The sequence below is a fragment of the Oncorhynchus nerka genome, linkage group LG12 (genome assembly GCF_034236695.1).
Source record: "Oncorhynchus nerka isolate Pitt River linkage group LG12, Oner_Uvic_2.0, whole genome shotgun sequence".
NCBI classification, from domain to species: Eukaryota; Metazoa; Chordata; class Actinopteri; order Salmoniformes; family Salmonidae; genus Oncorhynchus; species Oncorhynchus nerka.
In genome coordinates this window covers 65,796,889-65,811,155 of record NC_088407.1, presented here as the reverse complement: position 1 = coordinate 65,811,155, position 14,267 = coordinate 65,796,889, and the positions used below count along the sequence as shown (strand labels likewise).

The window sequence follows — 14,267 nt, the reverse complement described above, 5'->3', positions numbered from 1 at the left end:
CTGGCGCATTCACAGCCATATAAGGAGACATTGGAACACAGCGCCTCAAAAATCTGGCTCACTTCCTGTTTGAAGTTTCATCTTGGTTTCGCCTGTAGCATTAGTTCTGTGGCACTCACAGACTATATCTTTGCAGTTTTGGAAACGTCAGAGTGTATTCTTTCCAAAGCTGTCAATTATATGCATAGTCGAGCATCTTTTCGTGACAAAATATCTTGTTTAAAATGGGAACGTTTTTTTATCCATAAATTAAAAGAGCGCCTCCTATATCCAAGAAGTTAACCCTCGCAAGGCTGCAGGCCCAGACAGCATCCCCAGCCGCGTCCTCAGAGCATGCGCAGACCAGCTGGCTGGTGTGTTTACGGACATATTCAATCAATCCTTATCCCAGTCTGCTGTTCCCACATGCTTCAAGAGGGCCACCATTATCCCTGTTCCCAAGAAAGCTAAGGTAACTGAGCTAAACGTCTACCGCCCCGTAGCACTCACTTCCGTCATCATGAAGTGCTTTGAGAGACTAGTCAAGGACCATATCACCTCCACCCTACCTGACACCCTAGACCCACTCCAATTTGCTTACCGCCCAAATAGGTCCACAGACGATGCAATCTCAACCACACTGCACACTGCACACTGCCCTAACCCATCTGGACAAGAGGAATACCTATGTGAAAATGCTGTTCATCGACTACAGCTCGGCATTCAACACCATAGTACCCTCCAAGCTCGTCATCAAGCTCGAGACCCTGGGTCTCGACCCCGCCCTGTGCAACTGGGTACTGGACTTCCTGACGGGCCGCCCCAGGTGGTGAGGGTAGGCAACAACATCTCAACCCCGCTGATCCTCAACACTGGGGCCCCACAAGGGTGCGTTCTGAGCCCTCTCCTGTACTCCCTGTTCACCCACGACTGCGTGGCCACGCACGCCTCCAACTCAATCATCAAGTTTGCGGACGACACAACAGTGGTAGGCTTGATTACCAACAACGACGAGACGGCCTACAGGGAGGAGGTGAGGGCCCTCGGAGTGTGGTGTCAGGAAAATAACCTCACACTCAACGTCAACAAAACTAAGGAGATGATTGTGGACTTCAGGAAACAGCAGAGGGAACACCCCCCTATCCACATCGATGGAACAGTAGTGGAGAGGGTAGTAAGTTTTAAGTTCCTCGGCATACACGTCACAGACAAACTGAATTGGTCCACTCACACAGACAGCATCGTGAAGAAATTGAAATTCGGCTTGTCACCAAAAGCACTCACAAACTTCTACAGATGCACAATCGAGAGCATCCTGGCGGGCTGTATCACCGCCTGGTACGGCAACTGCTCCGCCCACAACCGTAAGGCTCTCCAGAGGGTAGTGAGGTCTGTGCAACGCATCACCTGGGGCAAACTCCCTGCCCTCCAGGACACCTACACCACCCGATGTCACAGGAAAGCCATAAAGATCATCAAGGACAACAACCACCTGAGCCACTGCCTGTTCACCCCGCTATCATCCAGAAGGCGAGGTCAGTACAGGTGCATCAAAGCAGGGACCGAGAGACTGAAAAACAGCTTCTCTCTCAAGGCCATCAGACTGTTAAACAGCCACCACTAACATTGAGTGGCTGCTGCCAACACACGGACTCAAATTCCAGCAACTTTAATAATGGAAATTGATGGAAATTGATGGAAAATATATCACTAGCCACTTTAAACAATGCTACTTAATATAATGTTTACATACCCTGCATTACTCATCTCATATGTATATACTTTACTCGATACCATCTACTGCATCTTGCCTATGCCGTTCTGTACCATCACTCATTCATACATCTTTATGTACATATTCTTTATCCCTTTACACTTGTGTGTATAAGGTAGTAGTTTTGGAATTGTTAGGTTAGATTACTCGTTGGTTATTACTGCATTGTCGGAACTAGAAGCTCAAGCATTTCGCTACACTCGCATTAACATCTGCTAACCATGTGTATGTGACAAATACATTTGATTTGATTACAAGCAATAGTATGCAAGTATGAACACCATGGAACCACGCAGCCATCATATACCGCTCAGGAAGGAGACTCTTTCTGTCTCCTAGAGATGAACGTACTTTGGTGCAAAAAGTGCAAATCAATCCCAGAACAAGAGCAAAAGACCTTGTGAAGATGCTGGAGGAAACTGGTACAAAAGTATCTACATCCACAGTAAAATGAGTCCTATATCGACATAACCTGAAAGGCTGCTCAGCAAGGAAGAAGCCACTGCTCTAAAACCGCCATTAAAAAAAAGCCAGACTACGGTTTGCAACTGCACATGGAGACAAAGATCGTACTTTTTGGAGAAATGTCCTCTGGTCTGATGAAACAAAAATAGAACTGTTTGGCCATAATGACCATCGTTATGTTTAGAGGAGAAGGGGGAGGCTTGCAAGCCGAAGAACACCATCCCAACCGTGAAGCACGGGGGTGGCAGCATCATGTTGTGGGGGTGCTTTGCTGCAGGAGGGACTGGTGCACTTCACAAAATAGATGGCATCATGAGGTAGGAGAATTATGTGGATATATTGAAGCAACATCTCAAGACATCAGTCTAGAAGTTAAAGCTTGGTCGCAAATGGGTCTTCCAACTGGACAATGACCCCAAGCATACTTCCAAAGTTGTGGCAAATTGGCTTAAGGACAACAACGTCAAGATATTGGAGTGGCCATCACAAAGCCCTGACCTCAATCCTATAGAAACTGTGTGGGCAGAACTGAAAAAGCGTGTGCGAGCAAGGAGGCCTACAAACCTGACTCCGTTACATCAGCTCTGTCAGGAGGAATGGGCCAAAATTCACACAACTTATTGTGGGAAGCTTGTGGAAGGCTACCCAAGTTAAACAATTAAGGCAATACACTCAATTAGTATTTGGGAGCATGTAAACTTCTGACCCACTGGGAATGTGATGAAAGAAATAAAAGCTGAAATCATTCTCTATACTATTATTCTGACATTTCACATTCTTAAAATAGTGGTGAACCTAACTGACCTAAGACGGGGCATTTTTACTAGGATTAAATGTCAGGAATTGTGAAAAACTGAGATTAAATGTATTTGGCAAAGGTGTATGTAAACTTCCGACTTCAACTGTATACGCCTCCCTCTAGGAGTTACCTCAGTGACACATTAATTCCTACGTGGTAGGGTGTAGAAATGGCCAATGTGATCGCTGAGCTGAAGGACGTGCCGAAGCTGGCCATCACATCAGACGGGTGGCCCAGCCTCTGTGAGGACCACTATCTCACTTAAAGTGCACTACACAAGCCAGGGCAGTGTAAAACAGAAGGTCCTCCACACCAGGGCAGTGTACACATCGCAAACTGGTGAAGTAGTGGCAGAGGAGATCTCAGACATTCTGGAAGTTTGAGACAGAGTTGAGCAAGATTATAGCTGTGACTGTTGATAATGCTAGCAATATGGATATTGCCATCAAGAGGCTACACATCCTAAAAATAGGATGCTTTGCACACACAATGAATCTGGCAGCACAGAGAATCTACAAAAAATCTTCAATTGATAAATGGGCAGCCCGAATCAAAGCAGTGTTTGTGTGGTTCAAGAGATCCTCGATGTCCAAAACAGTCTTGAAGGAAAAGCAGCAGCTCCTTGGTAAGAAGCCAGTTCAATCTATTCAAGTATTATTTTGAAATTCCCACATTTAACAATTTAATTCAATATTCAAGTATGCAGTAATTAAATGTATGTTTTTTGTTGTTCAGGCCTTCTGCAACACTCACTCATCCTTGATGTCAAGACCAGATGGAACTCTATCTAATGATAGAGAGATTCATGGAGCAGTATCCAGCGATCCAAGCAGCAGCGTTGAACCCACGATTACGAAAATCAATGTCCAAGGACAACCTGGACCGTCTGAAGGACAAGGACTTCCTTAAGGCTGAGGAGTTTGTCCAGTTCATGAGAATCCTCCATACATCCACACTGTGTCATGTGAAAAGAATGACACCTGTGGACAGATCAAACCTATCCTCAAAAACTGGAAGAGCACTTCACTGTGAAGCATGCAGATACGTTTGTGGCAACCATCAAAGAGAAGGTGTGGGAGAACCTCTCCGAGCGCTATCAGGATGAGGACATTCAAGCCTTCCTGCATGAGGCCACAGCATTGGACCCCGGATTTAAAGGGAGGCCGGTGAGTGATGCCGGCAACTGTTGAGGCCGATGTGACAGGAGCAACACGAGGGCTGTCAGAGGAGCCGGAGCAGACAGACACAGAGCACCAGCAACAGGAGGAGTCTGAAGGAGAGGAAATGGAGGAGACGGTCCCTCCATTGTACAAAACAAGGATTGCCTTGGAGGACAGGGAGTTTAGGTTGACGATCCAAAAAGACACCTCGTCCCTCACCCTCAGCGAGCGTGTTGACCTAGAGGTGGAGCTCTACAAAGGCCTGCCTCCCATCGCCATGGCTGAAGATCCTGTGATGTAGTGGTGGGAGAAGAGAGCTACTCTGCCCCTCACAAACATTGCAACATGCTACCTCTGTGCCCAAGCCTCCTCCACCTCTAGCGAGAGGGTATTTTTGACTGCAGGCAACACAATAAGCCAAAAGAGGTCCCAACTTCTGCTAGAGAAGGAAAATAAACTCAGCAAAAAAAAAAAGCAATTTTCAGGACCCTGTCTTTTGTAAAAATCCAAATAACTTCACAGATCTTCACTGTAAACCATAAACCGTCCCAAATTAACCATAAACAATTAATGAACATGCACCTATGGAATGGTCATTAAGACACTAACAGCTGACAGATGGTGGACAATTAAGGTCACAGTTATGAAAACTTAGAACACTAAAGAGGCCTTTCTACTGACTCTGAAAAACACAGAAAGAAAGATGCCCAGGGTCCCTGCTCATTTGTGTGAATGTGCCTTAGGCATGCTGCAAGGAGGCATGAGGACTGCAAATGTGGCCAGGGCAATAAATTGCAATGTTCGTACTGTGAGACGCTTAAGACAGCCCTACAGGGAGACAGGACAAACAGCTGATCGTCCTCTCAATGGCAGACCACGTGTAACGACACCTGCACAGGATCGGTACATCTGAACATCACACGAGTTACACCAGGAACGCACAATCCCTCAATCAGTGCTTAGACTGTCCGCAATAGGCTGAGAGAGGCTGGACTGAGGGCTTGTAGGCCTGTTGTAAGGCAGGTCCTCACCAGCAACAATGTCGCCTATGGGCACAAACCCACCGTCGCTGGACCAGACGGGACTGGCAAAAAGTGCTCTTTACTGACGAGTTGTGGTTTTGTCTCACCAGGGGTGATGGTCGGATTTGCGTTTAACGTCGAAGGGATGAGCGTTACACAGAGGCCTGTAACTCTGGAGCGGGATCGAGGTGGAGGGTCCGTCATGGTCTGGGGCGGTGTGTCACAGCATCATCGGACTGAGCTTGTTGTCATTGCAGGCAATCTCAATGCTGTGCATTACAGGGAAGACATCCTCCTCCCTCATGTGGTACCCTTCCTGCAGGCTCATCCTGACATGACCCTCCAGCATGACAATGCCACCAGCCATACTGCTCGTTCTGTGCGTGATTTCCTGCAAGACAGGAATGTCAGTGTTCTGCCATGGCCAGCGAAGAGCCCGGATCTCAATCCCATTGAGCACATCTGGGACCTGTTGGATCGGAGGGCTAGGGCCATTCCACCCAGAAATGTTTGGTAACTTGCAGGTGCCTTGGTGGAAGAGTGGGGTAACATCTCACAGCAAGAACTGGCAAATCTGGTGCAGTCCATGAGGCGGAGATGCACTGCAGTACTTAATGCAGCTGGTGACCACACCAGATACTGACTGTTACTTTTGATTTTGACCCCCCCTCGTTCAGGGACATATTATTCCATTTCATTTGTTCAGTTCATGTCTGTTGAATCTTTTTATGTTCATACAAATATTTACACGTTAATTTTGCTGAAAATAAATGCAGTTGACATTTAGAGGACATTACTTTTTTTGTTGAGTTTGTTTGTTTTCCAGAAGAACTGTTAGTCTTTTCTTCTGCAGCCTACCTCCATGCCCCACCCGTGTTGCTCTATACCACTGTCTTATCTTCTGCAGCCCACCTCCATGCCCCACCCGTGTTGCTCTATACCACTGTCTTATCTTCTGCAGCCTACCTCCATGCCCCACCCGTGTTGCTCTATACCACTGTCTTATCTTCTGCAGCCCACCTCCATGCCCCACCCGTGTTGCTCTATACCACTGTCTTATCTTCTGCAGCCCACCTCCATGCCCCACCCGTGTTGCTCTATACCACTGTATTTTATTTTGCAGGAAAATATTGTCTATTTAATTTGTTTACATTTCCATCATCACAACATTAGTCTATAATAGTGATTTGTTCAAAACTTTGCTGTTTCTTTTGTTGTAAATAATTGTTTATTTATTTTACATTTCAGAAAATAAAGCAATGTTAATTCTGTTCTTAATTAGTTTTTTAGTTTTTCCCCATACAAAGTAACAAAAAGAACCGTTAAGAATACTGTTAAAGTACCGGATCGATGAGCAGTATTGGTATAAGTAGTAAGTACCCAAATCCAGATAAGTACCCAAATCCAGATAGCAGATGTTCTGAAAGAGCTGCAAAACCTAGACCCGTACAAATCAGCTGGGCTTGACAATCTGGACCCTCTATTTCTGAAACTATCTGCCGCCATTGTCGCAACCCCCATTACCAGCCTGTTCAACCTCTCTTTCATATCGTCTGAGATCCCCAAGGATTGGAAAGCTGCCGCAGTCATCCCCCTCTTCAAAGGGGGAGACACCCTGGACCCAAACTGCTATAGACCTATATCCATCCTGCCCTGCCTATCTAAGGTCTTCGAAAGCCAAGTCAACAAACAGGTCACTGACCATCTCGAATCCCACCGTACCTTCTCCGCTGTGCAATCTGGTTTCCGAGCCGGTCACGGGTGCACCTCAGCCACGCTCAAGGTACTAAACGATATCATAACCGCCATCGATAAAAGACAGTACTGTGCAGCCGTCTTCATCGACCTCGCCAAGGCTTTCGACTCTGTCAATCACCATATTCTTATCGGCAGACTCAATAGCCTCGGTTTCTCGGATGACTGCCTTGCCTGGTTCACCAATTACTTTGCAGACAGAGTTCAGTGTGTCAAATCGGAGGGCATGCTGTCCGGTCCTCTGGCAGTCTCTATGGGGTGCCACAGGGTTCAATTCTCGGGCCGACTCTTTTCTCTGTATATATCAATGATGTTGCTCTTGCTGCGGGCGATTCCCTGATCCACCTCTACGCAGACGACACCATTCTATATACTTTCGGCCCGTCATTGGACACTGTGCTATCTAACCTCCAAACGAGCTTCAATGCCATACAGCACTCCTTCCGTGGCCTCCAACTGCTCTTAAACGCGAGTAAAACCAAATGCATGCTTTTCAACCGATCGCTGCCTGCACCCGCATGCCCGACTAGCATCACCACCCTGGATGGTTCCGACCTTGAATATGTGGACATCTATAAGTACCTAGGTGTCTGGCTAGACTGCAAACTCTCCTTCCAGACTCACATCAAACATCTCCAATCGAAAATCAAATCAAGAGTCGGCTTTCTATTCCGCAACAAAGCCTCCTTCACTCACGCCGCCAAGCTTACCCTAGTAAAACTGACTATCCTACCGATCCTCGATTTCGGCGATGTCATCTACAAAATGGCTTCCAACACTCTACTCAGCAAACTGGATGCAGTCTATCATAGTGCCATCCGTTTTGTCACCAAAGCACCTTATACCACCCACCACTGCGACTTGTATGCTCTAGTCGGCTGGCCCTCGCTACATATTCGTCGCCAGACCCACTGGCTCCAGGTCATCTACAAGTCCATGCTAGGTAAAGCTCCGCCTTATCTCAGTTCACTGGTCACGATGGCAACACCCATCCGTAGCACACGCTCCAGCAGGTGTATCTCACTGATCATCCCTAAAGCCAACACCTCATTTGGCCGCCTTTCGTTCCAGTACTCTGCTGCCTGTGACTGGAACGAACTGCAAAAATCGCTGAAGTTGGAGACTTTTATCTCCCTCACCAATTTCAAACATCAGCTATCCGAGCAGCTAACCGATCGCTGCAGCTGTACATAGTCTATTGGTAAATAGCCCACCCATTTTCACCTACCTCATTCCCATACTGTTTTTATACTGTTTTTATTTTATTTATTTATTTACTTTTCTGCTCTTTTGCACACCAATATCTCTACCTGTACATGACCATCTGATCATTTATCACCCCAGTGTTAATCTGCAAAATTGTATTATTCGCCTACCTCCTCATGCCTTTTGCACACATTGTATATAGACTGCCCATTTTTTTTCTACTGTGTTATTGACTTGTTAATTGTTTACTCCATGTGTAACTCTGTGTTGTCTGTTCACACTGCTATGCTTTATCTTGGCCAGGTCGCAGTTGCAAATGAGAACTTGTTCTCAACTAGCCTACCTGGTTAAATAAAGGTGAAATAAAAAAATAAAATAAAAAAATACATGTCAAATCTTAACGATACACATCCCTATACACAGATGTCATTTTTTCCCCCTGCCCCGATTTCAAGACCGGTGCATTACATGTTCCATTCTAAACCAGAACAAATTTCACACGTATATAATTTAGTGTATATATATATACAAGATTAAATCAAGAATAGTCTGATGGGTGACAAAATTAGCCTATCACTTGTGAATGATGCCCAACCTGAGGCAAGAAACATTGCATACCTTTTTTATTTCTCAAATCATAGTCACACACCACATATAGCCTAGCCCATAGGTCTTTCTGTTTTGATAAGGTTTGTATCACAACTAAAGTGGCCAAATAACCTCTTAAAATGAAGCACATTAATCCACTTTACAACGGGTGTAGAGCCTAACTGGCATACATACGCAGCGCGTGAAATTGAAGTTTGGAGAAAATCATTTTCACCATTAAAAATGCACCTTTTATAATAAAAGCATTACAAGAGTAATCCCATTTGTCACTTGATAATGGTGTTTTCTTGATAATGGAACATTTGTGCATAGCCTACTGCCTACATGAGCGCATTACTGAGCTTATAATGTAAAGAAATGGCTTAATAGTTTATCAACATTTTAAGCTGAATGTTCTCATCTGTTGCATCAGGCTCATTGCTTAAAAGTTTTTTTTTTTTTAGGCTAGTGGTTGTATTAATTTGGGATCTATCGCATCCCACAACTCTCCCAGACTGTTTGGAATATTTATTGCATAGAATAGATCAACTTTTGTATTATGGGGGATAGTAGATTGACAGGCTAATCCTTCTGCTGTTTGTTAGGCCTACTCGTATTGTTGGCTGACGAAAAGTAAAAAATGGACAGTTCTTCCAACATCTTTTAATATGCTCCTCGGAATTTAATAAGAACGCACGCAGTTAAGTCCCCGATGTGTCTGTTTCACGCCTGTGAGAAGGACCCGATCATGTGACGGAGAGCCATGTGAGAGAGCAGTGCTATGGAGCATGAATGGGGAATTTATAATGCTTATATTCAGCCTAAGGGCACAACGGCCACTGGCTGCAAAAGTCATAGATTTATTTAGGGGGGGATTACGGCCACACACATCAAGTTGTATTTGTCACATGCGCCGAATACAACAGCTGTAAACCTTCCAGTGAAATGCTTACTGACAAGCCCTTAACCATCAATGCAGTTTTAAGAAAAATGTGTGTTAAGTAACACAAAAAAATAGATAAATAACAAATAATTAAAGAGCAGCAGTAAAATAACAGTAGCAAGGCTGTATACAGGGGCTACCGGTACAGAGTCAGTGTGCGGGGGGGCACAGGTTAGTTGAGGTAATTGACGTAATATGTACATGTAGGTAGAGTTAAAGTGACTATGCATACATAATAAACAGAGTAGCAGCAGTGTAAAAAAGGGGGGGGGGGCAATGCAAATAGTCTGAGTAGTCATTTGATTAGATGTTCAGAGGTCTTATGGCTTGAGGGTAGAAATTCTAGGCAATATCAAGTGCTTGTCACATTGTGAATGAGAGACTGATGACATGTGTACAGCCTGCGCAAAAAACAAAGCAGCGATCATGCTTTTCAAGCAACTTTTTTCAAATCATTATCGTCGTATCATGCAGCTTTACAATGTAGTACACATCTAAATGTATAGCCCAATGTTTGCAGAACAACTAAAGTTACATTTAATATCTCTAAATGAAGCGTACCTGTTTCTTTGTTAACCGCTCAACACAAAATCGCTGCATGCGCTCACTCCCTTAAAATGTTTGGAGAAAATATCCTATTTTATTCAATTGTATTCTTCATACTATAACTAATGCCTCGGAATTCTAAGCAAATCTTGTCCGCTGAATGAGCTAATGTAGCCCACAGCCATATGGTATAGTCAGATCAGTACTTAACATGTTTGTTAATTACCGTGAGACTGGCAGTTTTTTGCTTGACAACCACAGGTTGATGAAATGTTGTGACCGCCACAGCCCTAGACATGACACACACACTATATAATATATCACATTAGACAAAAATGTATCAAAACAATCAGCACAAACCATATCGAACCAGAAAAGTGTGATGTAAGAGGACCTTTTAACTTGTATTGTTTTTGCTTTCCGGTCTATGTCTAGTTGTGCTGTGCCTTCCAAGATGACCGTTACCTCTACATGGTGATGGAGTACATGCCTGGAGGGGACCTGGTGAACCTCACCAGTACCTACGATGTGCCTGAGAAGTGGGCCCGGTTCTATACGGCCGAGGTGGTCATGGCACTGGATGCCATCCACTCCCTGGGTTTCATCCACCGCGACGTCAAGCCTGACAACATGCTCCTGGACCGCCACGGACACCTCAAACTGGCCGACTTCGGAACATGCATGAAGATGGACTCGGTAAGGGCAATATTTTCCCCTTGTTCCCGTTGTGCAATGTGCTGAAGAGAGCATTACTCACAATACTTCCAGCAGAATATCTCTAGTGTCTCGCTGTGCTTTAGGTTAACACTTATATCTTAACTGTATATATGCTTGATGATTCAGACCTGGTAAGCTTGAGCTAGTGTATCTAACTGAAGGATTGACTGGTTACAGACTGGGATGGTGCACTGTGACACAGCGGTTGGCACTCCAGACTACATCTCTCCTGAGGTTCTGAAGTCGCAGGGTGGAGATGGTTACTATGGACGGGAGTGTGACTGGTGGTCTGTAGGGGTCTTCATCTTCGAGATGCTAGTCGGTGAGTTGGTGTTGTCTAACTTCTTGATGTGTATGTTTCCGCTCTTTCTTTATGCCTCAATCTTCATTTCCACTAACTGAAGTCTTTTACTGGATGGTTTATCTGGAACTAAGATATTTAAAGTCTGCCTATAAAGGGTTATTAGAGAACTTGGAAGCAAATTGCTTCGAACATGTCGTCATTATTTTGCACCTCATTTCTGTGTTTGTTCCTATTAGGTGACACACCGTTCTATGCCGACTCCCTTGTTGGAACCTACAGTAAGATCATGGACCACAAGAATTCCCTCAACTTTCCAGATGACGTAGAGATCTCCAAAGATGCCAAAAACTTAATCTGTGCCTTCTTGACAGACAGGTAGCAAGGATAAAAAAACATAAATCAAGTAACCACAGTTACAAAAACTTTAAGTTACAGTTTGCAAACAAATGTTTGTAGTAGTCCTAATAAACCGACCAATATCCACTGTGTTCAGACGGAACTGTCCCAGCTCTCATAACAGAAGTCCATGGCCCTTTATTTGGCGTTTAGGGAGGTACGACTGGGCCGCAACGGGGTGGAGGAGATCAAGCGACACCCCTTTTTCAAGAATGACCAATGGAACTTTGACAGCATTAGAAACAGTAGGTGTCTCTGTCAAGTCAATTTAATTTAATTATTTTATCATACAAATGTTATCATCCTGGTACAATACACAATATATTACATATGGATACCTAGAAATGACATGAATAACACAAATAATATATTTATTTTTTTCTCCCATCTCCCGCATTGCTACTGTTCAGCGGCCGCTCCTGTGGTTCCAGAATTGAGCAGTGACATTGACACCAGTAACTTTGATGAGATAGAAGATGACAAGGGTGACGTGGAGACCTTCCCTACTCCTAAGGCCTTTGTGGGCAACCAGCTTCCCTTCGTCGGCTTCACATACTTCAAGGAGGACCAGTAAGACTTGAAATTGCATGTCTCCCTATCACACCCCCGTCCTCATCATGTACAACATTTTGACCTCAGCCATCCACTACACATGAGTTACTAAGTTTCACAAAGCGTTGATTGTGTTAAGGAGTATGAAAGTGTGTATGAGCTGTTAGTTCCTCATCAAACAACAATGTGTTTCCTCCAGGTTACTAAGCGGTGTGAATAACTCAACAGTTGTGACTGTGAACTCAACAGCCTTGAAAGGAGAGGTGGGTATTTCTATTTTGTGCTTATTAATCTAATGCATAGCTATAATAACAATGTCATAACTGGTCATAATTGTATAATTCCTGTAGTTGAGCTGAGGAGTTGTACACAATCAATCAGGTTCTTAGCGATGCTGAAACATTAAGGAGCTTTCCTCCAGTAGCTAAACAACAAGCTAATCCTGGAAAGGCTGTCCGCTCATTGACTTCTATGCTGACTGAAATTGTTTTGCCGAACTAACTTAATTAATTTCTCATCTGCTGCAGGATATTGTGATGGTAAGTAATCTCTTTCTTGACTCGTCTCTGTTTTGAAATCAATTGGCTTTGAACAAATTGTGGTAAAATGATACGCTATAGTGTCAGAGCAGAGTCCAGGTGAAGTGTATCGTAACGGTTGTGCTTTCCCTTCCCTACTCCTCTTCCTCCTTGCTCAGTCAGCCAAGCTGCAGAAGAAACTCCACCAGCTGGAAGAGCAGCTCAATAATGAGATGCAGACCAAAGATGAGCTGGAGCACAAGTGCAGGTAGTCATTATACACACTTACTAAAAACCATTAGCGTTACATGTATGATCGTGGGAGATGAAGTTGACCTGCACTCTCTTCCTGCAGAACTGCCACCAGTCGTCTAGAGAAAACCTCCAAAGATCTTGATGAAGAAGTGAGAACTTTGGAGCTACAGTAGCAATATCGCATACAACTACAGCACAAAACTGAGAAAAATGGCAACCAAGAAAGAATACGAGTTGTTCCATTCCAACACTTTCCTTTGTGGTGGTACGTTGACAGGTGAGTAGCAGGAAGGCTCTGGAGTCGAGTCTGAGGCAGCTGGAGAGAGAGAAGGCTCTACTGCAGCACAAGACTGTGGAGAGCCATCGCAAGGCAGAGAGTGAGGCAGACAGGAAACGCTGCCTGGAGAACGAGGGTGAGGATCGCTGGCTGAAAACACACACACACACACTGTATACTTTCATATCTAACTTGTGATGTGGTCTGCAGTCAACAGCCTACGAGACCAGCTGGACGAAATGAAGAAGAGAAATCAGAACTCACACATATCCAACGAGAAAAACATTCACTTACAAAGACAGGTGTGTGTTTCTGCTTTACGATAAAATGGCTTTGTGTGTGTTTAAGTGCTTGTCTGTTTGTATATGTTAATGTGCATATGTCCACGTATGTATACTGAGTGTTTATGTGCATGTGTTTGTGTGTGATTGGAATGCACATTACAAAGTGGCTAACTGACGTGTTCTCCATAATATTTCAGCTGGACGAGGCCAATGCTCTGTTGCGTGCGGAGCAGGACGTGGCCACAAGGCTGAGGAAGGCCCAGACGGAAACAGGCAAGCAGGTGCAAGCTCTGGAGGCTGGGGGCAGAGAGCTGCAGGACAAGTGCTGCCTGCTGGAGCGCTCCAAGCTCACGCTGGAGAAGGAGTTCATCGGGCTGCAGGCAGCACTGGAGGCTGAGAGGAGAGAACACAGCCAGGGCTCTGAGACCATCACAGACATGCAGGGTGAGTGGGGTTGTGTTTGTATGGGAGAGACTGCATGTATTCACATGTACATCTCTCGCAGCATGATTTGGCCTTTGGTGACATTTTTCTCTCTGTAGGGCGAATCTCGGGGCTGGAGGATGAGGTTTGGCAGGTGAGACAGGCCCTTTCCAAGGCAGAGACTGAGAAGAGACAACTACAGGAGAAACTCACTGATCTGGAGAAGGTAAACAAACATCCACACTAATTCATATCACTACATCTATCATTTCTGTACTTTTATTACTTTTTTTTAACCCTCTTT

At 44.8% G+C, this 14,267-nt stretch overlaps 1 protein-coding gene across 1 annotated transcript in view; it reads left to right on the top strand.

Moving 5' to 3' along the window:
* The window catches only part of LOC115138621 (rho-associated protein kinase 2-like), a 56,426-nt gene that overhangs the window by 31,022 nt on the left and 11,137 nt on the right, over positions 1-14,267 (top strand). The window contains exons 5-17 of the mRNA XM_029675670.2: positions 10,673-10,933; positions 11,132-11,276; positions 11,495-11,633; positions 11,808-11,899; positions 12,065-12,224; positions 12,406-12,469; positions 12,734-12,745; positions 12,904-12,992; positions 13,080-13,128; positions 13,257-13,392; positions 13,467-13,558; positions 13,738-13,984; positions 14,083-14,189. Coding sequence (XP_029531530.2) covers positions 10,673-10,933; positions 11,132-11,276; positions 11,495-11,633; positions 11,808-11,899; positions 12,065-12,224; positions 12,406-12,469; positions 12,734-12,745; positions 12,904-12,992; positions 13,080-13,128; positions 13,257-13,392; positions 13,467-13,558; positions 13,738-13,984; positions 14,083-14,189 — 1,593 coding nt within the window. The remainder of the gene's footprint in view (positions 1-10,672; positions 10,934-11,131; positions 11,277-11,494; positions 11,634-11,807; positions 11,900-12,064; positions 12,225-12,405; positions 12,470-12,733; positions 12,746-12,903; positions 12,993-13,079; positions 13,129-13,256; positions 13,393-13,466; positions 13,559-13,737; positions 13,985-14,082; positions 14,190-14,267) is intronic.